General features: G+C 43.6%; 1 protein-coding gene across 1 annotated transcript; it reads right to left on the bottom strand.

Moving 5' to 3' along the window:
• Positions 1-4,252: 4,252 nt before the first annotated feature.
• Positions 4,253-25,776, bottom strand: CD2 (CD2 molecule). The gene is made up of 5 exons (XM_006899589.1): positions 25,716-25,776; positions 25,127-25,447; positions 18,884-19,117; positions 9,786-9,908; positions 4,253-4,527 (listed from the first exon to the last, which is right to left on the bottom strand). Exons 1-5 carry the CDS (start codon positions 25,774-25,776, stop codon positions 4,253-4,255), a joined length of 1,014 nt encoding a protein of 337 aa, XP_006899651.1.

Genomic DNA, 25,776 nt, shown 5'->3' with positions numbered 1-25,776 from the left:
TAGTAGAATGGAAAATACTGGTGTGACTCAAAATGAATTGTATTTTCAAGGGATGAAACATGACAGTTGGCAAGGGAGTGGCATACTTGTACACAGGTGGCTTATGCGAGCCTTATTCTTGCTGTTCTTCTACGTGGGTAGATTTACAGCTCTGGTTCACTCACCTCAACTCTTACTGCTGTGGAGTCAGAACCGACTCATAGCTGGCCCTCCAGTGGGTTTTCAAGGCTGTAAACCACACACTGGAGAAGACCACCCGTTTTTCTCCCTTGACATTGTTGGTGGATTCAAATCTCCAGAGAAGTTCCGCACTTCAATTAGCAGCACAACTTTCCACCAATGAAGACACCAGGACACCCTTAGTTCACTAGGGCCCTGTAACAACTCACATGTTATTTTCTCCAGATATTCTTCTGTATCACCCACGTTCCACCACCCAGGCTGGAGTCCAGATCCTTCTTCTGGGCTCATATGCTGCCTCTGTTTTGCCCTTGTCACACTATGCTACATTTCTCCTACAATTGATCTGCACCACCTTCAACTGAGTTGTGAATTCTTTGAAAATAAAGGCAATCTTGTGTCTCTGTGTTTTAAATACTTTTTTCTCCTATTAAGATATAAAATATACTAATCATAAAATGCAAAATTAAAATATTTAGTTGCATTAAAGCAAATACTTCTATTTATGAAAAGGTACAATAAAGAAAGTATAAAAACAAACTAAAAGCTAGAGGAAGATTTTTTAAAACCATAAAACTGACAAAATTTTAATACCTAGGGTATATAAAGAATTCTCACAAATCAGTAGGACAAACAGCTCCCTAGAAAAGTGGGCAAAAGCATGAACAACTATTTCACTAACTAGAAAAACCCATAGATCTATGAACATAACAGAAAGTACATTACCTTGCTGGACATCAGGGAAATGCAATTAGCTAGCAAAATGGGATACACAAAATAAATTGGCAAGCATTAGGAAGTCTGACTTAGGGCCTAGCACAGAGCCTAATATATAGCCCACACACTGCAACCAAGGCAGTTCTAACTCAAGCCATCTGAGACTTTGTGATGGGGAGCTGCTCATCGAGATTTGAACCAGTCACCTTCTGGTTAGCAGCACAGCACACCATGCCACTGAAGCTACTTAGGATCAATGCATTTTTGTTGAGTGAATCAGGACTATAAAATTCATTACAGAAAAGCTAGGAACAACACTAGAAGTTCTAATCCACAACATAAACAGTCTTCCCAGTATCCTGGAAAAGCTACAACCAGGAGAAGATAACATAGATGAATGGGATCTTCTAAGACTCAAATCCCTATGCACATCCAAAAACTTCTCCAGTAGGGTAAAAAGGGAAGCCACTGACTGGGAAAAAGTATTCGGTAATAACATATCAGATAAGGGACTTATATCCAGAATTTATGAAATACTTGAGCACCACAACAAGATAAAGGTAAATAATCCAATAGAAAAATGGGCACAGGATATGAACAGGCACTTCACCGAAGACGACATTCAGATGGCTAACAAACACATGAAGTAATGCTCAAAATCCCTAGCCCTATGAGAGATGCAAATTAAAACAACTATGAGATATCATTTCACCCCAGTCAAAATAGCAAAATTTAACAGAACAGCAAGCAACAAATGCTGGCGAGGTTGTGGAGAAACTGGAACCCTGATTCACTGTTGGTGGGAGTGTAAAATGGTGCAACCCCTGTGGAAAGCAGTATGGCGCTTTCTCAAAAAGTTGCAAATGAGATACCATTTGACCCAGCAATTCCACTACTGGGAATATACCCTGAAGAGACCATAGCTGACATCCAAGCAGATATATGCACACCCATGTTTATTGCAGCTTTGTTCACAATAGCAAGGAGTTGGAAACAACCTAAGTGCCCATCAACAAACGAATGGCTAGAGAAGCTGTGGTATATTCGCACAATGGAATACTATGCTGCATTGAAAAACAAGGAACTCATGCAATATTATTCAAAATGGTTGACTCTGGAGAACATTATGCTGAGTGAAATATCCCAGTCACAAAAGGACAAATATTACATGATGCCACTGTTGTAGAATGGGACTGTCCTTGGGGTTGGGGAGAGACTGAGTAAGATGGGTTCAATAATGTATACTGCACTGAAACAGAGGAGGGAGAAAACTGTTTAAAAGAGATATATAACTAGGTATTTCTGTCATCACAGGAGACTAGAGCGAGGGCTACATGGTGGAGGGGACCTGGGGGAGGGTTTGTAAAACAATGAAAGAATCTTTTCTTTTACTTTTCCATAATTTTTGACTAATGTACTTATAACTTGTTAGTCAAATTTGTGTCTTCTAGGTTGCAACACCCCCATGATACATCTTCAAGGATATGAACATGTACGGCCAAGCACAATCAATAAGAGTGCATCTAAATTCCAAAATCAATCTCCATAATAGTCTATGTGTTTCCTACTGCCAAAGGGGCCCTTTAGAGTAGTGAGAGAAGATCTTCACCCTGAAACCCACAGCGTCCCTTTTCAGCAGGAAGTAGCTAAGAGAATACGCCATCCCCTTTTCCTTATGACTCAGGGTGAAGTCTCTCTCAGGGAGGAGTGATAGGGAATGGCAAAGGACATGCTGACAAAGAAGATTAATCAGAACTGGCTTTGACAAGCACTGTGGCGTTTGGACAAGAACAAACTGGGAGGAGGGTAGAGAGAATAGTGCAACAATGAATGAATGGAAACCCAAAATCTCTGTAAATGTTTATGAAAATTAATAAAATATAATTATAGAAAAAAAAATATTGAATATACCTTCTCAACCAGACATAATACTGTAAAATTTCAGGAGAAAGTCTGGACATACAGTTGGAAAGGACAGAATAGGCCATATGGGGACACTAGGATGTGAGGTGTTCTTGTAGGATGGCCAACAGAAGCTCTCAGCACAATGAGGTGTGAGAAGGGGGCAGTGCCGGAAGATCATCCCTCTAACCAAGTTGGTCCTGTGCTGGCTGTCACCTGACTGCGCTTTGTGTTGGAATTTCAGGAGGCTTTGGAGTCTTATTGACCACTGTCCTCAGTTATTTGCGCTGAGTGCTGAAATAATAGATGTTCCGGTTCAGAGGAAAAAGCTTTCAGTGAGCTCTCACAGGAAGCCAAGTACACTTCGGCTTTGTGGTTTTGACCTCAGAGCTTCCTGCCAGCGCTTAGCATGGCTTCACAAGTCTGAGAAGCCAGGGAGAAGGTGAGTCGACAGGACCACAACATGGTACCAGCATGTCAATACAGGTGCCTTCTCACTGTCTATTGTTGTAGAACTTCAAATGAAAATTGTTTTTTCTCATGACCGCTAGCTGGAGATGGGGTCTGACCTTTTAGTAATGGCCTTTTAAGATGATTAGAATCTGATTCAATTGATTCTCTCTTAGCCTACCCTTTTGCATACCACCTGACTGCTCTGGGCTCCTCTAGTGTTTGTGGATCGGCAATCCTAACACACCCCGAGTTCCTCTAGTATTTCTGGATCTACCCTGTCTTCTTCAGCAATGAATGTCATTGTGTCTCGGTCAGAACAATTAAGAAAGTGAGACTCAACTGGTTACATCTTCTGATGCTTCTTGTTGAAGCCTGTGCCTAGGATTCTCAATTCATTGTACAAATGGATTATTGAGCCCAGCTGTAGAGTTGAGACTTAATAACCGGAAGCTTCTTCTGGTTCTTGGCTTGGGTTGACCAAATCTGGCCCTGTAGGTAGGCCAGCCAGCTTCCTTCTTATCCAATACCTTCTTTTCTCTACAATGAGCAAGCACTGGGGCTATGGCAAAGCTTTTATTTCATGTCTACTTACAACTGTGTGGGGGAGTGCCCAAGAAAGCATAAATGAAACTCAAATGTCCCTCAGCAGATAAACCACGTTCAAGTCTGGCACAGGCAGACTCCACCTGACCTCACAACTCTGCTCATGACCCGAACGGGAAGTAGAAGAGCCCGAGGATGTCCACAGTTAGTCCCTGTCCTTCTAGGGAGCAGACTGGTCTTGCTCAGTCCTGCCTGCTGTGATAGACAATGGGGCGTCAAACCGCTGGTTGCATTAGAAGCTCCAGACACAGCTGTGACCTGCATCCCCTTGATGGTAGGACAAGTGTGCAGACCTGAGTGATGACATTCCTTGGTGCCTGTTGTTGGGAGGGACTAGTTTCAACAGTTTTTTTGTAGAGGGAAGGGCCATCTCTCTCAGGACTCAGAATTATGAGTTTTAGGTAGATGATGGGGGAGGTTTCTGGTGAGCTCGGGGTCTGGGCAGGGGTGGGCCTTTCTGCAGGTGAACTTGTGTGACTGACTGAGGAGGAAGAGGCCTCTTCTGCTGCTGTTGCTGCTGGACACGGTTGCCAACAGGCCTGGGACGATGGCTGGGTGGTGGAGGAGGTTGAGAAGTGGCTGGTTTTTGAAAAGTGGAGCCTGGGATTTGGTGGGGCTTCCGGACTTTTTCTTCAGTGGTTATTCTGTGAGCTCTTATCTCTGGGTCCTCATCTGCAATGACAAAACCTTTGAAGAGTTACTTCTACATGGCAAGATGCCATCAATGGAAACACGCAATGAGCACATCCTATACGGAGGGTGTCATGTTAACAGCTTTGAAGGATACAGTGAGGAAGACAAGCTGTCCCTACTCTCTGAATGCTTGGGGGACTTGAAGGGAGGCAGAAATCCACACTAGCAAAGTAAACCACAGCTGAGAAGACCCACGTGGGGACCTGGATCTCCTGAGGGCACAGTGAGCCTCAGACCACAGAGACCTACCTATGCAGCATCCCAAGGAGCTCTAGTGAGTGGTACAGCTCATGGGGAGTTTCCCTGCTGACCCAAAGGATGCACCTCTTTAGTGGTTCAAATCCACCGGCGGCTCCAGGGGAGAAAGACAGGCAATCAGTCACCTGTGTGATTTATAGCCTCAGAAACTCAAAGAAAGGCCAGCTGTAAGTCAGTTCCGACTTGATGGCTACGAAGGGGGAGGCTTTGGTTGTTTAGGGGTTTGTTTGGGTTTTTTTTTAATGGTAAGCCAACCTCAGGAGGCCAACACCTCATAGTTCCAGCCCCTTTTAATAAGATATTATCATTCATTGCCATCAAGTCAGAGCAGATTCATTGCTTATTCTCCAGAGGTTTTTTTGGAAGCTGTGACTCACACAGGAGGGGATTGTCCATCTTCCCCCAAGGAATCACCGATTCAAACCTCGGGAGAAGTGGCACCTTTAACATTGCAACTCCCTAAGTACTACTCTACCAGAGCTCCCTGTGTTAGAAGTTTTACAGGATGTTGTTGTTGTTGTTATTAGCTACTGTGGAGTCAGCCCTCAGACTAAGATAATGTATGCATAATGGGATTGGAAAGTCATGGTTCACCAGCTTTTCACCAGATAGTTTTCAGAAGCAGTTCTCCAGGCCTTTCTTCCTAGTTTGCCTTAGACTGGAAACGCCATGAAACCTGGTCAACATCATAGCAACACTCAAGCCCCACTGCCAAGGGGGTAGTAGGTGCTCCACCACTGACTTGCCTCCCCCAACCCCCAAAGCAGAGGAAGACCAGCTCACTTCACCCCAGCGTGTCAGAGTAGAGCTGTACTCTGAAGGCTGTGCAGTAGCTAGGCTTGGGGAAGTAGACGGACAGACCTTCCTTCCAATGCTGCTGAGTGGACTCAACCCATGGGCCTTTAGGTTAGTGTAACAGTAACTACATTTCTTCACATGGATTTCTGTGTTAGAGCTATCTTTCCCTGAATTCTTTTCTAAAACAACCCATATTCTAGTGAGGATTTGGTGTATATGCGAGAGGATTTTAAGCCCTCAGAAATTTACTAGATTCTCAGAAATACATAAGCTAATCGAATCTTCTCGGGCTGGGGAGAGAAGTAGTTTCTCCTCTCCTTAGCCCTTCGGGGATCTTCTGATGCACGTGACTTCAATCTGTGAAGTTAGGGACATGATAATAGGAATGTAGTTTTTCTTTGCTGCCTTAAAATCACACAGAAAATTTGTGAGGACACTCAGCTGCTGCAGGCCTGGAGGGCCCCTCTGGCCCCCTTCGGCCTCCTTTAAGCTGCAAGTTAGATATTCTGGTCCTGAGCACAGAGCCATCCTCACAGCGCCAGTCCAGAGGGAGGAGGAAGATGAGATTTCTCCTCAGAGCAAATCTGTGATCCTGGACATCTTTATGGGACGTATGCTTTAGGATGCCCAGGCCCTCTCTGAGCATCACCCTGTGGCAACCTGCTCCTCTGACTGCTGGCAGCTCCAGTCCAAGCTGCTTTGAATGGGAAGACCCCAAACCAGATGATTTGGTTTTGACATGTGAGTGGCTAACGTGCTCCAAGAGAGTTCTGAAGGCCGAGTGGTAAGGCGCTATGCTGCCAACACTAAGGTATGCTATGGTTCAAACCCACTAGCTGCCCCCTGAGAGAAAAACACCGTGCGATTTACTGTCTCCAAAAACTTGCTAGAGGGTCAACTATGAGTCAGTTCTGACTCAATGGTACATTAGAACAATGTATTTTAACAAAAAGAAATGGACCCAAAGGGAAGAAAAGCTTACCTACTTTTATGAAAATAATATGTAATATATTACTCTTTCAAGAATCGTTCAACCCCCTCATGTGTTGTTTCCTACAGAAGCTAATGGTGTGGTGGCGGTGCAGGGGGCGGGGGGGGGCGTTATGGGCATGTTATATGCAAAACCCATAGGACTTTCTCTGCCCTTGAAGTTCAAGGTTGCTGGGGTCATGGCTGCAAGGGTGTAGAGAAGACTTTGATCCCTGATCCACAGTCCCAAGTCCTATTTCACCCCCTGGATAATGAATTTGATCTAGTCACTTGTTTACTCAACTGATCATCCTCATTTTATGATTTTATAAGCTGGAATAAAATATGTAAAACTAAATCAAAATAAATTTACATTTTAACCATCTTAAGTGTATGATTCAGTGATAATTTGTGCAGCCTTCATCACTGTCAATTTCCAAATGTTCCTTAACACCCTCAATAGAAACTCCACACTCCTTAAGCAATAACAATGCCCTATTGCTCCCCTCCCCTGGCCCTGGTAACCAAAGTAAACTCTGAACTCTGTAAATTTGCTTATTCTGCATATTTGAGATAATTAAGATCAAAAACTATCCTTTTTGGTTTAGCTCACTCTGCATAAGGTTTGCAAGGCTCATCCAAGCCATTCCATGTATCTTTTGTGTCACAACATGTGTCATCCATGTCGCAGCTGTTTCAGAACCTCGTTTCTCTCTCTGGATGAATCTGCTCATCCTTGTCTTTGTTCACTTGTTCTCTGGACATTTATTCCCCTCCAATCAGTTTCCAGGTAAGATGTTACCTGCCTTGATGGTTCAAACACAAACACGCTCCCAGGAAACCTATAACCAACTAAGAGAGGCAAAGCAGAACTACAAATCACCATGTGGCCTCCTGTTAGGGTCCAGGGCTACCCGACAGGTACAGACAAAAAGCCACGTGAGTTCTCAGCAGCTGGGGGTGGTGTGGCTCAGTGGCTACGACCTCAGGGTGAGTTGAACAGACGAGGCTAATCATGTGCAGCCTTCATCACTACTGTCACTATCCTCACAACCTTCAGCACCATCCTGCTTGTCCAGAGCAGGACAGAGACCCTCAGTATTGGTCTCTTCTGCCTAAACAACTGCTCCAGATCATTCCTCCAAAGCTGTAGCCTTTCCCCTCTGGTAAGCCTCCTCTCCTCTTAACCCAGGGCCAGAACTTGGGTAAGACAAGCAAAACGAGGGTGCAAAATGTAAGGAGGTGCTTAATCTCAGGGTCAGGCAAGTACAAGACTGAGCCTCCTTGCCTGGCTTCACACTTTCTCACTGTTCCTGTTCTGGCTCAGCTTGCCTGTGTTGTTGTTTTATACCATCGAGTCAGAACCGACTCATAGCTGACACTCTAACGGGTTTTCAGAGGCAGTAAAGTAAATTGTACAGGAGGAGATTTCCCATCTTTCTCCCGTGGAGCAGCTAGTGAATTTGAACCACATGCCTTTGGATTGGCAGCACAGCTCCTTATCATGAGACCACCAGAGTCCTCAGCTTACCTACGGGCAAGAGGATATGGGGTAAAGTATCTCACCCCATATTGAATGTTGTTGTTCTCTTTGTGTTAACGTCACCTATCTCATGAGAGCATGCCTACGACTGGATGAGCTAGAGGATATAAAGCAAAGATTTTAGTGCCTGGGTCGTGTGATTGTTTTGTCTACAGGAACTAATCATATTTGTCAGTTCAGCCTGGTGAAAGCAGAGATTTCTTGACATGAAGTGGCAGGGGAGGCCCACCTTGGAGAAAAACACAGTCTAGACAATTAGGTGATAGAGTAAGGGAGGCTTGGCCAGCGCAGATCCTGGGAAAGGTGCAGAGACAAGGAAGACCCGGGCCTATAAGACCCAGTCATCAATTTGGCTTCACCTCCATGGAAAGTGTATGGAGAGTGGTGGTTGTGAGGGGCAACTCTCATTCATGAGGTCTAATTTGTCACTCTCATTGAGTAAGAAGTCCCAGGGGCTACTCTGAGGACAGGGGTGGGCTCGAGGATGGGAAGGAAGGTGCTTCCCTGAGAAGATAGCTCAGGAAGAACCAAAGAAACAAGTCTGAAGCAAGCCAGCCACATCCACAGACGTGGTTCCTGTGGAATTGATTCTTGCTTCTGATGACTCTGTGTGTCAGAGTAGACCTATGCTCCAAAGGGTTTTCAATGGCCGGTTTTCAAGAGGAGCAAGGCAAAAGTAGATTATCAGGGTTTTTTTCGGAGGTAACTCTGGCTGGACTTCAACCTCTAGGATTCCAACGAGCAGCTAAGCAAGCATATTAACTACTTGTACCTCCCAAGAACCCTGAAGAGAGCAGGGCCCAAAGGTCACCCTTTCCCGGGGAAGTTCAGACCAGGTCCTTGTTAGGGAGAGGCCAGAGACAGCAGTGACAAGTACTAGGCCTGCTCTGTGAGAGACGCAGAGGACAGGGACGCAATCCGACTGTGGATGTGCTGGTTACACAGACTTTAAGGAGCTGCCCACCTGGCTGCATGTCCGACTGGGGCAGGGGGACGGTGGACCTCACCTTGTAGGTCTGCCTCAACAACCCTACCCAGCACTCAGGGCAACCCTTGGGTCTGACATCTCTGAATATGTAGCGTTAGTAGCCTGCACAGTCCCCGAACTTGCTTTCCCATGACAGGCCTGTTTGAGGAAAGAATGAACACTCCTAGCCCCAAACAATGAACTGGCAAAAGGTCATAGCCATCTTGTTTTAGAATAACTGCTTGCCAGTAAGAACCTAAAGACCCTAAAACCATTTTACCTGAAACCCTAAAGCTTAGCCCTAAACACACATGAACTCAAGCCCTCAAGAAAGGCTAGTATGTTTGTTTTTTACACATGGTGTCTCAAAACTAATCTTTCTTCCAAGGCAGGGGCACATCTTATTCAAAATATGTCCATGGAGCCTGCTTTTTTTTTTTTTTTTTTTTAGTCAGTCTCGGGTGGTGGATTCCAGCAGCCTCAATCCAGTTTCTCAAATCTCCCTCATTACCAAGAATTTGGTTTTGTCAAAATCAAGGCAACCACAAGATGGAACAAAGTAGAACCACTGGTGACAACCCCGCCATTCTGAAACTACCTGGCTCTGTTATTCTCTTCCCAGACACAGCATGGCATTAATATTTGCTGTTTCAGGGGGATTTTTGGCCAGCGCCTGCTGTGAGCTAAAAAGGGAGAGCTTACCATTTCTCTCGTCGTTCTGTTTTCTCTTCTTGCCGATACAGAAGATGAGCAGCGCCACGAAGATGAAGACGACGATGCCTCCTCCAACAACAGTGAGGATGAGGTAGATGTTCAGACCTTTCTCTGTAAGAAGAGAAGTGGAATGGTGGAGAGGGGCCATTTGATTGTTCTGGCCAAGGACCATCCCTCCTGCAAGAAGTAGATAAAAGAGCTTGATGGGGCTTTTCAACCATGTAAAAGCCAAGCTCACTGAGGTTGGAGAATTATGTTAATTCCTAAAAGGATCCAGCTTCCAGAGGAAGCCTTCTCAGAAGGTTCCTCCAAGAACTACCCTCCTGCTTTAGAAATGTCTGATTCTTCCTGTGCGGAGGCAGAGAGGGCTGCAAAGGAGTTTGGAGACAATCTGGTGTGCTTCTAGTTTCACGTTAGAGGCCTGCGAGGGAAGTTGAGAGACTCAGGGTCTTACGGTGTCTGCCCGCACGGGGCCCTGACACAATGCTTGGTCTATGTTTCTGCTCTATTTATACAGCTCTCGTCTTAGATGGCACCTTTCATCATATTTTTCCCCCTCACCCCTTTAGTTGAACCACTTCTAGGCAGTCAAGCTAAATATTTCATTAATCTAGCCTAAGTTGTACTTCAGAGCCAGTATCCTCTCCCGGGAGGGATTTTCCCTGGCCCCACAGACAATAGTAAACTAGCAATAGCACAGGAACTTGGACTTCACCTCCCAGACCTTCAGCTGCTGCACAGCCATGAAGGAAACAGTGGTTTTGGTGCTAAGAGAGGTTGTTTTGAGTCTAAGCTGACAAGAGCTGTGTGACCTTTGTTAAATTCTCCATCTCTCTGAACCTGCTTCCTTCCTTGTCAAAAGGAGATGATTACATCACAGGGGTGGCTGTTGAAAGTCAGAGAGTGGATGTGAAAGTGCTTTGTAAACTGTAAAACAGCGAACAAAACCAGGGTTCTGCTCTTATTAGCACTCGGTACTGGTGCTTGGGTGAGCTATTCCCCAGGACAAGCAAAAGGCTGGCTGCCTTCTGTGAGTCAATAGCAGTTAAAGTCTCAGTGAGAGCTGGGGTCAGAGGATTGTTCCTTTTGGAGATTAAACTGGAGCTGGGCCCCAGCATTTCAGAAGAAAAACAACCTCTTCAGAGGAACATGTCTAGAAAGGTGCCATCACACACAAAGCCCATGGCAGACCCCAAGCAGAGAGTCAGAAACCAGACAGTGAATTTGCAAACCACAGTGGTGTGTTAATCCTCAGCATTTTTTCCCCTCAAGTCTCTGTCTCTGACCCACACTTGGGCTGCCAATTACACAAACTCTGTGTGCTCTGTGGATAAAGGGGTTTCTATTATAAAAACAAGCTTAATCATAAGCTGTCTTGCTGACTTAGAGAGGAGGCAAAAGGCAGCTGGCTTCCACCTCAAGCTGAGTTTAGAGCCTCCAAAGACGTGGCCCACAGAGGTCAGGACAGGACTGGGGATGGCCAGGATCACATGGCTCTGCGTGTCCTCTGGCAAGGCTGCCATATGCATATCTTGGGATGTCTTCTTCCATTCATAGGACAAAGGCAGTTCCTCTCAGCTCCTGGTCTCAGGTCTGTCCAGCACATCCCTCTGGGCACCTGGTGGTACTCCCCAGTGGGAAACACCACACCTAGTCACAGAGCCAGCTACAGCTCTGGCATTCAAAAGCACACCCTCCCATTCTCTCAATCCTCCCTGTACTTCCTCTTGGATCTAATGTGCCTACAAATGCATATGGTAGATTGTTCATAGTGTCCAGATCTGCTCCTGTCCTCTGGTATTTTAAAGCAATTGGCAGCTAATGGTTTGAACTCGCTTGTTGCTCCTCAAGAGAAAGACGAGACAGTCTGCTTCTGGACAGACGAACAGGCCTGGAAACTCAATGGGACAGTGCTACTCTGTCCTGTAGAGCTGCTATGAGTCAGAATGAAACTGATGGCAGTGCATTGGGTTTTAGTAGCTTCTACTATTTTGGTTTTAATTACATACTCGTCTCATCTGAAGCAAATCATTAAAATCTAATCATTGATCCTCTCCAACTTGATCTTTTAGGCTGAAATGTTTCACTTGCTCTTTAAGAGTAAGTCTCTCCTCCCAGCATCCTTCAGGCTTTTCTTCCATTTCCTTCCAGGACCTGATCCTTTGTGTTGTCATAAAGTCAAGGAGAAGAAAATTATCCAATTCTTTTAACCTTTGATTCTCCCAAGTTCTCCCCTTTCTCTTCATCCTTTTCTGAATACACGTTATTATACTCATAGAATTCCTGGATTCCTGACTCACAGAAAGTGTGAGATAATAGATGCTTATTGTTTTAAACTGCTAAGTTTAATATTTTTATGTGTAACTTTGCCATAGAGTCAGAATCAACTCAGCCAACCATCCAGTGGGTTTTCAGAGACTAGAAATCCTTTGGAAGAAGATTGCCCATCCTTCTTCCATGGAGCTGATGGTAGATTCTAACCACCTGCCTTTGGCTTGGTAGCACAATTCTTTACTCGCTAAACTACCAGAGGACTATCTATCAATAGACAGCAAGTAAAAACAAAAGTCACTTTAACTGCCACTTGTAATTAAAACGAACATTAGGACTGGGGTTTACAGGTAAAATACACATACTCAATTAAATTTACAATTTAGACAAATAATTTTAGTATAAGTATGTCCCATGCTTGCTGAAACTGAGAATGACCTTAAACATCTGATACACATGGTCAAGGATTATAGTCTTCAACCTAGATTGAAGCTCAACATCAAGAAGTCAAAAATTCTTACCATTGAGCCAATTGGCAACACTATGATAGATGGAGAAGAAATTGAGATTGTTAACAATTTCATCTTGCTTGGATCCACAATCACCATTCTTGGCATCAGCATTCAGGAAATTAAAAGATAAATTGCATTAGGGAAATCAGCTGTCAAAGACCTCACCAGAGTGCTGAAGAGCAACAATGTCAGTTTAGAGACTAAGGTGTACCTGATCCAAACCATGGTCTGACTTGCTTGCTATGCATTAGAGACTTGGACAATGACTAAGGATGACAGGAGAAGAATCAATGCCTTTGAGTTGTGGTTCTGGAGAAGAGTTTTGAACATACCTTGGACTGCCAAGAGAACAAATAGGTCTGTCCTAGAAAGGGTGAAAACAAGCTGCTCCTTGAAGGCAAGAATTTTGAAGCACCCTCTCACATTTTTGGGCATGTTGCCAGGAGGGACCAGTCCTTGGAGAAGGACATCATGCTTAGAAGGATGGAGGGATAGTACAGGAGAGAAAGAACCCGAATGAGATGAATTGATTCTGTAGCTGGGGTCATGGGGGTAGGTGTGTTGGAGAAAGTGAAGATTGGCTCAGGACAGGACAGGGCTTCAGAGCTATTGTACATAGAGTCACTATGAGTCACAGGTAAGTTGATGGAACATAACAACAATGTCTCAATTATATTTGGAATGTATTCTAAATTATTCATTGTTTGTCTGAAATGAAAATTTAACCGGATTTTTGTTTGCTTGTTTGTTTGCTTATCTGGCAACCATGAAAGTGCTCGTAGTGCCGTAATTAATCACTTGGCTGGTAATAAAAATGTCTAAGTTGGAAGAATCTGTCAGGAAAACATGTATTTGAATTTTGTAAATAAACTAGTATAATAATAATTTTTAAAATTCTAAGTTTGAATCCACCAGATACTTCACAGGAGATAGAAGAGAGAGTCTGCTTCTAAAAAGATTTATACCATTGGAAACTCTACAAGGCAATTCTACTCTCTCCTCCAGAGTTGCTGTGAGTCTGAATCAAACTAATGGCAGCAGGTGAGTGACCTGGCAACTTTCAACAAGAGTGTCCTGGAGGGAAAAGAGCTCATGAAGTCAAGGAGGAACAGCTTCACTCACTGTGCCTTGGAAGGACGTGGGGAGTTTGCTAGTGAGTAAACATAAAGGGATGAGTGCTGATGGGCCTAGGTATGTGGTTGGCAGCCTGGCGGGTGATCCCCAGTGATTTTCTCCTTCTGCCATTCATGCCTTCATGTAATCCCCTACAAGTGAAGGTGAGCTGTACTGATTGCTCATTCTCTAATGAATAGCAGAAATCATGGGACAGTACTCACAATAGGTTATAAAGAGGCTGTGACTTCCGTCAGGAACTTTCCTTACTCTTGGGTTTGTCTGCAGGAAGCCAGCCGCCATGTTGTGAGGAAGCCCAGTGGAGTCATCCACATGACTGAGCTTGTGGATAAATCTTCTCAAACTTGCCAAGAGCCAGGTGAGTGAACTTGAAAGTGAATGCCTCCCAAAGAGAGCCTCTCCTACACTGGGATCCCTGCTGATATTTTGGTTGCAGCCTCGAGACAGACTCCAAGCCAGAACCACCAGCTATGTCATTCTTGGATTCCTGGCTCACAGAAACTGTGAGATAACAAATGCTTATTATTTTATTCTCTCCCAACCCTCATGGAAACTCTCTTTACTTCAGATTAGGATTTAATCAAATGAGATTAAGGGGTGATGCATTCCACTCTTTTGTTTTCTTTTTCCCCCTTTTTTAATGTTATTGATTCATTGTTGCAAGTTTTTCTCCCTCTCCCTCTCTCAGTCTACTTTGCAATGCACCTCTTGCTCTGGATTGTGGTCATATATATAATATTCTGATGTCCTAGTGGCAAGAAGCCATGCTGCAATCCCGAAGACACATGGTTCAAAGCTACCACTTGCTCTGAGGGAGAAGGATGGGCAATTTCCCCCCATGCGAATAACTACCTCTGAAAACCCACTGGAGAGTCAGTTATGGGTTGCTTTCAATTCTATGCTACACAGCAACAACAATCATATATTCCTTCTAAACAATTTTTCTTTCATCTGTATCAACACAGTGTTCATCATCTATAAGTTTGAGGTAATTTGTTATATATGTATAGTTTGTTATAATTAGTAAAAACAAACCCCATTTGCCATTGAGTAGCTTCTGTCTCATGGAGATCCCATAGTCATCACAGTAGAATGTTGTTCAGAGTTTTCAAGTTGATTATTTTCTGAAATTGGACCACCATGCTCTTTTTCTGAGTGCCTCTGAGAGGACTTGCACCACCAACCACCTTTACAAATTGTATATTAGAATGTCTTATTTCTGACCTCACACCACTCTTGGGGTTAGCAAAAGAAAAGAAGACCTTCAACAAGATGGTTTGACACAGTGGCTACTACAATGGACTTGAATATGATGGAGATCATGAAGAGAGTGTAAGATGTTGTTACTGGTGTTTTTATGTGCTGTTGAATACAACTCATAGTGAACGCATGAACAATGGCTCTGAGTCCTGCCCTATCCTGAACCAACCTCACCATCTTTGTCACACCTGACCCAATTACCAGTCTCTGTGTCCATCCATGTCATCCAAGGTCTTCTTTTCTTGTGCTGAACTTCTACCCTTCCAAGGACAGGTCCCTTCTGGCAACATGCTGGAAGTATGTAAAACAGAGTTTCAAAGTCTTTGCCTTCAAGAAATAGTCAGATATCACCTTCTCCAGGACAGATCTGCTTGTTCTCTTAGAAGTCCACAGTATATTCAATACTCTTCATCAGCACCTCAACTCAAAATTGTCAATTCTTCTTCTGTCACTGTTATTCATTATTCACCTCTTAAAGTTGCATAGCAAGCAACTGAAAAAAAAAAGCATGGCTTGATGAGGCACACCTTAGTCTTTAGACTAACATCATTGCTCTTTAGCACTCTGCAGAGGTCCATGTCAACACATTCTCCCAGTGCAATTAATCTTTTGATTTCCTGACTACTGGTGCCAATAGTGTTGATTGTGGAGTTGAGCAAGGTGAAATTGTTAACAACTTCAATCTTTATCTATCATGATGTTGCCTATTGGGCTGGTAGTGAGCACTAGTTTTCCTGACATTGAGATGCAATCTATATTGAACACCTCAAGTCCTCCTCAGTTTCAGTGAGCAAGTTTGTATCATCTACTTAATACAGGTTGTTGCTTAGAGTCTTCCTCCAATCCTGATGCCACATTCTTCCTCATAATGTCCAGGCTCCTAAATATTTGGTTCAGCATACAGATTGAAAAGGTTTGGAGAAAGGGTACAACCCTGATTCACTCATTTCTTGGTCTAGTTATAGGTCTCGCATGAGCAAAATCAAGTGTTCTAGAATTTCCATTCTTCTCATTCTTAGCCACAATTTGTTGTAATCCACACAATTGAATGCCTTTGCATAGTCGATAAAACATAAACAGACATCCTTCTGGTACACTTTGCTTTCAGTCAAGCTCCATCGGACATCAGCAATGATATCCCTGCTGCCATGGCCTCTTCTAGACCCAGCTTGAATTTCTCTGTCAAAATACTGTTCTAGTTTCTGGACAACCTTCAGCCTTCAGGAAGATTATGCTTGCATGTGACATTAGTGATATTGTTTGTTGTTGTTGTTGTTGTTGTTATGTGCCATCGAGTCACTTGCGACTCATAGCGACCCTATGTACAACAGCCCTGAACTCTGCTCTGTCCTGTGCCAATCGCACTGTCTCTGACACTCCCATCCCGATTATCCCAGTCACTGAATCAATCCACCTCATAGAGGGCCTTGTTTACTAATGAGAAATGATATTGTTTGTTAATCTCCACATTCTGATGGATTACCTTTGGAAATAAGAACAAATATGGATCTCTTCTAGTCAGTTGCCCAGGTAGCTAGCTGTCCTCCAGATTTCTTGGCACAGGCTGATGAACACATCCAGAGCTGCATCTTTTTGTTGAATTATGTCAATTGGTGTCCCATCAATTCCTGAGGCTTTACTTTTTTTTCCAGTTCCTTCACAGCAGCTTTACCATTGTTGGTTCTTGATCATACGCTACTTGCTGAAATGGTTCTATGTCGTCCAATTCTTTTTGGTACAGTGACTCCATGCATTCCTTCCATCTTCTTTTGATATTTCTTAGATCGTTCAAGATTTTACCTCTTGCATTTTCAGTATTTCAACTCATGACTTGAATCTGTTCTTCAGTTCCTTTAACTTGAGAAATGCTGAGCGAGTTCTTCCCTTTTAATATTCTGACTCCAGTTCTTCGCACATTTTATTAGAATGCTTTGCTTTATTTTCACAAGTTGCCCTTTGAAATCTTCTGTACAACTCCTTAACTTCATGATTCCCTATCTTTGTTTTGGCTTCTCAACCTTCTAGTGCAATATTCAGAGTCTGTTTTGACATACATTTTGGCCTTTTCTTCCTCTTTTGTCTTTGTAGTGACTTTTTGCTTTCTTTGTAGATGATACCCTTGATACCATCCCACAACTCATCAAATTTTCGTTCATTACTGTCCAATGCCTCAAACCTGTCCTTGAGATGCTTTCTAATTCATGTTAGGTATACTCAAGGGCAAATTTTATAAGGTCAATATAAGTCCTGGTTGACTCTTGTCTCAGTGACGCCTAACAACAACAACAAATCTCCTGAAACTCATAGCGACCCTATATACATTAGTTCTGAACTCTGCCCTAACCTGAGCCAGTCTTATCCTCTTGACATACCTACTATTATTTCTTCAGTCACTGAGTCAATCCATCTCATCCTGGGTCTTCCTCTCCTGAGCTGGCCTTCCACCCTTCCAAGCATGATGTACTTCTCCAAGTACTGGTTCCTCCTGGCCAAATGTCCAAAGTATGTTAGACAGAACTTTAAAATCCTTGCCTCCAGGAACAGCTTGGTTTCTCCCTTTCAAGGACAGACCTGTTTGTTCTCCTGGTAGTCTATGGTATGTTCACTCTTATCCAGCACCAAAACACAAAGGCTTTGATTCTTCGTCTATCATCCTTATTTATTGTTCAGGTCTCTGATAACCTAGCAAATAATTGTAAAAATGGGCAATCTCTAACCACGTGATTAACTGCCTCTGAAAACCCACCAAAAAGTCATCTGTGGGTCAATTCAGACTCTATGGTACACAACAACAACAACAACAATATAGCCTTTATCAAGCACACCTTAGTCTCCAGACAGAGATCGTTGCTCTTCAGTACTCTAGAGAGATTCCCGGCTGTACTTTCTCAATTCAATACATCTTTTGATTTCCTAACTGCTGGTGCTGAGAGTATTGATTGTGGAACCAAGCAAGTTGAAGTTGTTAACAACCTCAATCTCTTTTCTATCTATCATGAAGCTGCAAATTGGCTCAATGGTTAGGGTCAGTAATGAGTTACCAGTCACTGCAGAAATTCAAGGCCTTTGGATAAGAAGTACTTCGATTTTTTTTTCTTTCATGTACCTAGTTTTCCTTCAATGGTTTGACTGACCAGAACTGCAAAATCAATGACAAAATATTAGATAAGAAAGATCTTGAAGGGTATGAAGCCCAGTCTCTCTGTTAACAGGGAAACTTAAGCACAGGGAAGGAAAATGCCTTGGTCAATGTCATCAGCTAAATTTGTACAGAACCCATAGAGTCCAGTTGCAGACTTGAGCATTAAATCATGATTCTCCTCAGAAATTACTTCCAGGGAGCACATCAGACTAGGGTCTTGGAGATGAACTGAGACTCTTGGCGGCAGGACTTCCTCGTGCTAGTTCTGCTCTGTGGTGGAGGAGCAGAACACAGTCTTTCTGAGAGAACAGTCCTCACTGGCCTGGTGTTCACCCTTCTCTCCAAGCCCCTAACCCCCAATTTTTCTACGGCCTTAGCGCTTTCTCCTGCAGGTGGTGCTGCCTATCTCCCTTCCTAAGAATTCTTCCCTTTGTTTCTCTGCCATAATTATCCAGTGAATCGGAACCATGGTTGTGAACTAGCTGAGAAATCTTGGATAAGTCATTTAACCTCTCTCTAGAGAACAGCGGTGTGGCTGAGACAACCTCCATAGCCCCTTCTACCTCCTTTGATTGCCTGAGGTTAAATCATGCTCAGGGAGAGAACTCCTCAAAGTATCACTAGACACACCCACCTGCTTGTTTTCCCTTCCCCTCTGAGGCCTCACAGATGACTTCCCTGTACCCTGGCACATGCCTTCCCTGAGGGTCTGGCTGGCTGTGTTTGCGAAGCCCATTTGGGACATTGATTAGAGGCTCACTGCATACCTGGACACTGGATATTTTCTTCGTTGTCCTCCCTGCTGACATTGTTACTTGCTGTGCAAATGAAATTGAGACTCTGGTTGGAGGTCCACGTGTATGTGATGATGGTCTTAGCACCGTTTTCAAGGATGCTCCCGTTTTGACTCAGTTGTAATTCAGGATCACTTCCTTTTGTGACCTTACAAGTCAGTGTGCGATTGTCACAATTGTAGAGGATCTGTGGTTTTGAGACCACCTCTGAAAAGACAATAAAGATCTAATTCACATTTGGCAGTAGTTTGGTTTCAATGCATCTACTTATTTTAAGAGACAGCGAGAGACTGAGGAACAATGTCAAAGCCCCCTTTGAGAATTTTAGAAAATGATACATGTAACTTTCCTTTTATTTCAGGGAAAATTGTTTCTAGTAAAGTTTGTAGATGCCTTATAACAGTTTTTTAAAGAAAATTACTGATGATTGTATGCTGTTTTGCAGCTTAAAACATATTCACATACGTGACAGCATTTACCCATAATAAACAGAGAAGCTGGTGCTTTTCTTCCTCTTTATGGATGAAATGCTCTAGGCTGTGACAGCCTAAATGGATGGGCTGAGATCAACAACTAAAAAATGGCAGATCAGGACAGGAACCGGCTATTCTGAATCCAAGTTCAATGCCATGAGTAATAAGGCTGTTATGTCCCGACCCACACCTGCCTCAAGAACCCTCCCTTGGAGGAATCCCACTCTCCATGGAGCCTGGGCTTTAACCACAAAAGAAACGAGGGCAGAGGCCCACCTCCTGCCAGGGTCCTGGGAGCAGCATGTGGGCAGTGTGTGAGTGTTATGTGTGCTCTCAGGAGCTCCAGGGAGAGGTGCTAGCCAGGGAATCAGGACACCACTTGTGCCTTCTCTTGCCTAGAAAGTGCCACGGCGCAACACTAGGCAGAGCTCTGGAGTTTGATTAGATGCTGGCATTACTGATGGTTACTCTTACTATTAAGCCCTTATCTCTCCTTTTTCCAATGTGATGATAATTTAAAAACTGCATCACAAAGAAAAAGGATCTGCTAGGCTAAGTCTAACTTCCAGCTCCACCACTTCCTTACTGTGCCTCACTTTCTAAGTTTTCTTTATCTGTAAGCCACTTCTCTTCCTGATGGCGAGTCAGGAGTGATGGCCATCCATGCAAACCTAGCACCAGGGAGCACTGGCTGGATCAGAAACTTGAGTGGGGCTGGGATACTTGTGACTGTTCCTTGGGACTTCTTGTTTCAACCGCCCCATCAAGGTTACTCTTGAGCACATTGCTGTCTACATGACTCTGATGCAGACACTTGGAACTGGCCACTTCATCCCTAAGGGCCTCCCCAGGCTCTGGCCACATGGGCTGGACAAGCCCCAGCTCAGTCAGGCAACTTCGAGGATCTTACTCTAAAAACCAAAGGTCATGAAGACCACATCAAACTCTCTCCATCTTCTTTCCCCCTCTTCTCTCACCAGCCTCGCTCTCCTCCTCTCTTCACTCCTTTTCTTACCCTTTATTCTGTTCTTTTTTTCTCCTTTTTCATATCTTTCTTTCCATTTCTGTCCATTTCGTGTGTGTGTCACATTTTCATTCATTGACATTATGTTTCATACAATTATTTCCATATATTGTGTTTTATAAAATTAATTAACTTTGGACTATGCCCACCATCACCCCATCTTTCCAGATGCCTGCAGAGTGTTTCCCATTTCCTTTACCCCCTCCATCCACCCACTAAATTGTACAACCCTGTGTTCTCCCCCCATACCCATCCTTACCACTCTGTTCTCACTCTTTCCCCCCTTCTGCCCCCATACTTGTCTTACTAGTTGTCCTTCTATTTTTGCAATCATGGTCTTATGTAGTCTTTGTCCTTATAAGACAGATCAACATTATTTTTCAAGGATTCCCTTCCCGCTGGCTCCCAGTCAACTACATCTTCCCCATCAAGTTTCCCAGCCCAGTCTCATGGTTCTCACAGCAGACAGGCACACTAAAATAGCATTATCTGTGTGACACAGAGTGACAAAGATGGAGAAACCTCAACAAAAAACCATTCCACATCTGTACATGGTATAGGAGTGAGGGCACATACTTACCTCTCTTTTCAAAATAAAGGTTGCCTTTTTTATCTATGTACAGTAAACCCAGCTAACGCCTGAAGCTGTGTAAGGTAGTGATTAAAAAAAAATAAGGAAAGCTCAAATATTTTCCACAAAATGGATAGTGGGAAAGTGGTCACACTACATCCTTTCAAAAGCAAAAAGTCATAGAGAACTGGAAAAAGCAGGCAGCACCTCGAGTTCCAGCTCTCACAGGTTTAACAATTTTAGTGTAAAAAATTGTTGTGTGGATCCACATCTCACACCATACACAAAAATCAACTCAAGTTGGATCACAGACCTGGGAATAAAGCCCCAAACCACATTCATAAGAGACAAACTGGGATCAAGCTTAGAAGCATTAGTCCAAGGTATAAAGAGACTGCCAAATACAACCAGAAATGCACTATCTGAAGAGGATAAAATTGATGCATAAGACCTTCTAAAGATTAAATCCGTGCTTGCATCAAAATATTTTTCCAACAAGATGAAAAGAAAACCTACAGACTTGGAACAAACATTTGGTATACCATCTCAGACAAGAGTTTTATAACAAAAGTCTACAGAATATTCCTGGGCCTCCACAGGAAAAAGACTGATAACCCAAATACAAAATAGGCAAAAGACATGGAAAGAAATTTTTACAAAGGAAGATATCCAAATGGCAAAGAGACACATGAAGAAATGTTCCAAATCACTGGCAATAAGAGAGATGCAGATCAAAACCATAGTAAGGTACCATCTCACTCCAGTAACAGTGGCAAAGTTTAACAGGGCAGCAAGTAATAAATGAACTAATGATCTGAACACTTGTGTAACTTCCCTATTTTCTCCAAATTCATAGGGTTTCCAGAGGTAAGCTATTCTGGAAGTGGATACCACTCCTGTATCCAAGCTTGTTTTAATCGGGGAACTCCACCAAACACTGTCCCCCATGAGTAACCATTATCGCATTTGACACATAAAAAAAACAAAAACAAAAACACCCAAACATTCCACAATGACCCTCAACCAAAACAAGAAAGCCTATCTTAGAGTCTGGTCACTTTCCACCCAGTTTCCAAAATGAGACAAGACCTTGGCCTTAAATTCAAGTGTCCTCCTGGAGGTCTTTTTGACTCTAAACACGAGACTTAAATAAAGAAAACAATCTACACAGACCCTCAACCAAAACAAGAGTGCCATCATGTAGCGTCAAGCCAATGGAAGTCCAAAATGGTAGACAAGGGCTTTGCAATATATATTGTTGTTTTTGTTAAGTGCCATCTATTACTAACACCATAAATAAAAGACTTTAACTTTGTTCTATAACTATTTTTCTTTCTCTGAGTTTATAGAGTTTCCACAAGCATGTTTAAGAAATGGATGCCACTCCTGCTTCCAAGCCTGTCTTAATCTGTTAGCTAACCAGATATAGTCAACCATGTGTAACCATTATGGCACTTGATAGACCAATGGCACAATGTTCAGTATAACAGCAATCCACAATTAACTCAATACAGAGAAATAATAGAAGAGTGCTGTAATGCTTGGGAGTGTTCATTTCAAAAGTAAAAATCCCCCACAACTCCACTACCTAGAACCAATAATTATTAAAATTTCTGTGTATATCTTTACCAGGTATTTTTTATGCATACAAACAAGACTAAAATATTAAAACTGAGTTATATGATTTTGTAGTCTGTCTTTTGTTCCTTGCTGGCTACTTCGAGCTTTTTATTGTTTTATCTACATCAATAAATATACATCTCCACCCTATTTTAAGATCAGGCATTCATAATTTAGTAAGTTTCTAACTGCTAGAGACTTCTAAATTTATTATTTCGCCAACATCCACAGCCTGGGTAGCCTTGTCTTGGTACATCTCCTTTCTGTGAGATCAATATATCTGTTTTAGAAATTAAGATGTCTGTCTTGGCAACAGGTTTCAAACCTGCCCCTCCTCCTCGGAGGCTGTGAGACGTTTGGACAAGTCTGTTCTGTCTGAATCAGTTTCCTTTTAGAGACCAAACCCAATTCATGATGAATCTCCACTGGGTTTCTGACGCTGTAATTCTTTATGGGAAGAGACTGCCACATCGTTTTACCTTGGGGTAGTTGAAGAGTTGAAACTTCTGACTTCGCAGTTGGTAGCTCAGAGCTTAACCTACTGCGTCACAAGCTGTTGTTGTGTGCCATCGAGTCAGAATCGACCCAAAGCTGACCCTCCAGAGGATTTTCAGAAGCAGTAAATTGCACAGAAGTAGATTGCCTGTCTTACGCCCAAGGAGCAGCTGGTTGATTTGAACTGTACTTTTGCATTGACAGTGTCACCAGAGTTCCTTATTATTACAGATCAGATCAGTTCACTGCTGCTGAGTTGGAGCCAGTCATAGCTTCCCCTCTGGTGGGTTTTCAGAGGTTGTACATTACACTGAGGACGTTGCCTATCTTTCTCTCTCTGAGCTGCTGATAGATTTGAACTGATCACCTTTAGGTTAGCAGTGCAACTCCCTGAGTCCTACGCCACTGAGCTCCCTTATCATTATAGATAAAGGGAAGAAAAGAACAACTATTCCCCCAGGGTTGTAACAGAGCTCTACAGAGGCTGATGTTCAAGCAGGACCTCTGGCCGTGCCAGCTACTGTCATGAGGTCTGAGGTTTCCAGAGCCTGGCGACAGTGCCCCCTTCTGCTGCACTCTGAGCCCCACTCCTTCTCTGGGCAAGTTATCCATTCAAGGGTACAGGACTAGGGTATTGAAAACTATTGTTCTCAGGGCTTCATGTCGTCTGACTGAGCCCTGGTGGTGTGGTGCATTCTGTGAATTCACCAGCTGCTTCACTGGGGACAGACAGGCTGTCTCCTTTTCAAAGACTGACAGCTTCAGGAGCCTGGTGGAGGGTCGCTATGAGTCAAACTTGACTTGACAGAAGTGGGTTTGGTTTTTTTGCGGGGTTGATAAAATCTGGGTTTGAAGAAATGAGGCTGCTGCTTTGCCCAAGTGACAAGGGTAAGGTGGGAGGGTGACCGTAGGGTGGCATTTCCTATGTAAAGCCTAGACATGTTTACTTGCTCACTGAGTCTCTGATGTGTATGTGTGCTGAAATTTTTTCTTCCTCTCTGTGACAGTTATAGCTTTATCTCCTAACTCCTTCTTATCCCTTTCAGTGCAGTGTCCCCTAGACTTTCTATGCAGTGTCATCTCCATTCCTAATTCTCTTCCATCGCTCCCTTGCCCAAATCACAGTAGCTGTCTTTGCTCCATAAACAACCCTTAGGATGCTTTTCCATATTCTAGGCATCTCTAAGGTCTCAGAGAGTAGTTCTCAACCCTGGTAACCCACCTGGAGCATCAGTATGACCCTACACCTTGAGAGGAGCTCTAAGAATCTAACAATGTCCAGGATCCATGGAGAGAAGAATGCCAAGTGGAGACAGCCAGTGAGATCTGGCACTGACTTTCTATAGCTTCCTAGCTGACTGTAAATGGGCAACCAGGGTTCAGAGGCAGACCAGGCCCTCACCAATGACATTGCAGCAGCAGCAGCAGCAGCAGCTTCCTGGCTGGCCTTTATGGCTCCATCTTCACTACCCGCTCCCACCCTTTTAGACACTTGTGCATACAAAGCCCTGTGTATTTTCTACACCTACTGGCAAAACTCACTTCAATCACTCTCAGAAATAATGGCTTCTTACCCTCACATTCACGCTCTCCAACCCTTTCCTGCCAAATAGCTACTCTTCCAGAGGATGCTGCTTTAGAATTATCACTTTAGCTGGAAGCAGCCCCCCTCTGGGCATCCTCTCTTCCTCTGCCTCACATCTCACTTGTGCCTGCCTTGTCTGGAGTGAATGCTGTTTTTCTCTACTTACCTGACTCCAATGCCACAGCAATCTAGGTTCTTCAGCCAACCCCACATCCCTAGAGCCACCTGAGCAGTTTTGGACAGATAGACCAACTGTTCATCTCCATGGGGGTGGCCTCCATGCCCCCTACCTAATTGTCATCTCCATTGGGGTGGGAGGGGTGTATCACATTTCCTTTAAAGCTCCCTAAGAAGGCCAAGGTCACTGTTAATGCTTTCCATAAATGCTACTCACCAACTTACTCCAGAATCTTCATGCTAAAAGGGAGGAATTTAGGCAATGACTTACCTAAAACCTTCAAATAAATTGTTTTTACCAACACGTTTACTCCACTTTTGTTAAAAATTTCTGCTGTGTAGATATTGTCAGAATTTCTGGTCAGATTTTTAATTTCCAGAGTTCCATTTTCGAAGACCTCATATATTTTACTTGACTGAGGTTGCATGCCTCTTTTGAATTGTCCAATCTTGGTCTTGTTTTGTCCCATGTACCATCGGACATTATCCATATCATCCAGAGATGGTTCGTCGGTATTTAAATCTGGACCGTCCAGATGGATGTTGTGGTAGAGTTTGCCCCATTGGCTCACAGTCTTTTCAGGGACTGCACCTATGAAAAGCAAAACAGTGAAGTCTGAGCAATGGTAACTTCTACTAGCTTCCCAGTTGTTTCTAAATGGACACTTGGGTTCAGAGTCACCAACCAGCCCCTCTTCATTTAGATGAGAGGAGCCGCTTCCTGGCTGGCCTTTCTGTCTTCATCTTCACCACCCGCTCCCTGCCAAGGCTGAGCTGTGGCTTCTTTGGCTTCTACATTTACATCAGAGCCTTCAAAGAAATTTCTCACTGATATAGTGGAGACCTACATAGCAACTTACCTTCGGTGGGAAAGTTGTAAATCAGAAGGCAGCTGGCTAAAATTTTACATGGCAGGCTCAT

The sequence above is a fragment of the Elephantulus edwardii genome, unplaced genomic scaffold (genome assembly GCF_000299155.1).
Source record: "Elephantulus edwardii isolate Elephantulus edwardi_28Jun2011 unplaced genomic scaffold, EleEdw1.0 scaffold00262, whole genome shotgun sequence".
Taxonomy (NCBI): domain Eukaryota; kingdom Metazoa; phylum Chordata; class Mammalia; order Macroscelidea; family Macroscelididae; genus Elephantulus; species Elephantulus edwardii.
The sequence above is the reverse complement of the archived record's forward strand: the minus strand, read 5'-3'. Positions and strand labels throughout refer to the sequence as shown.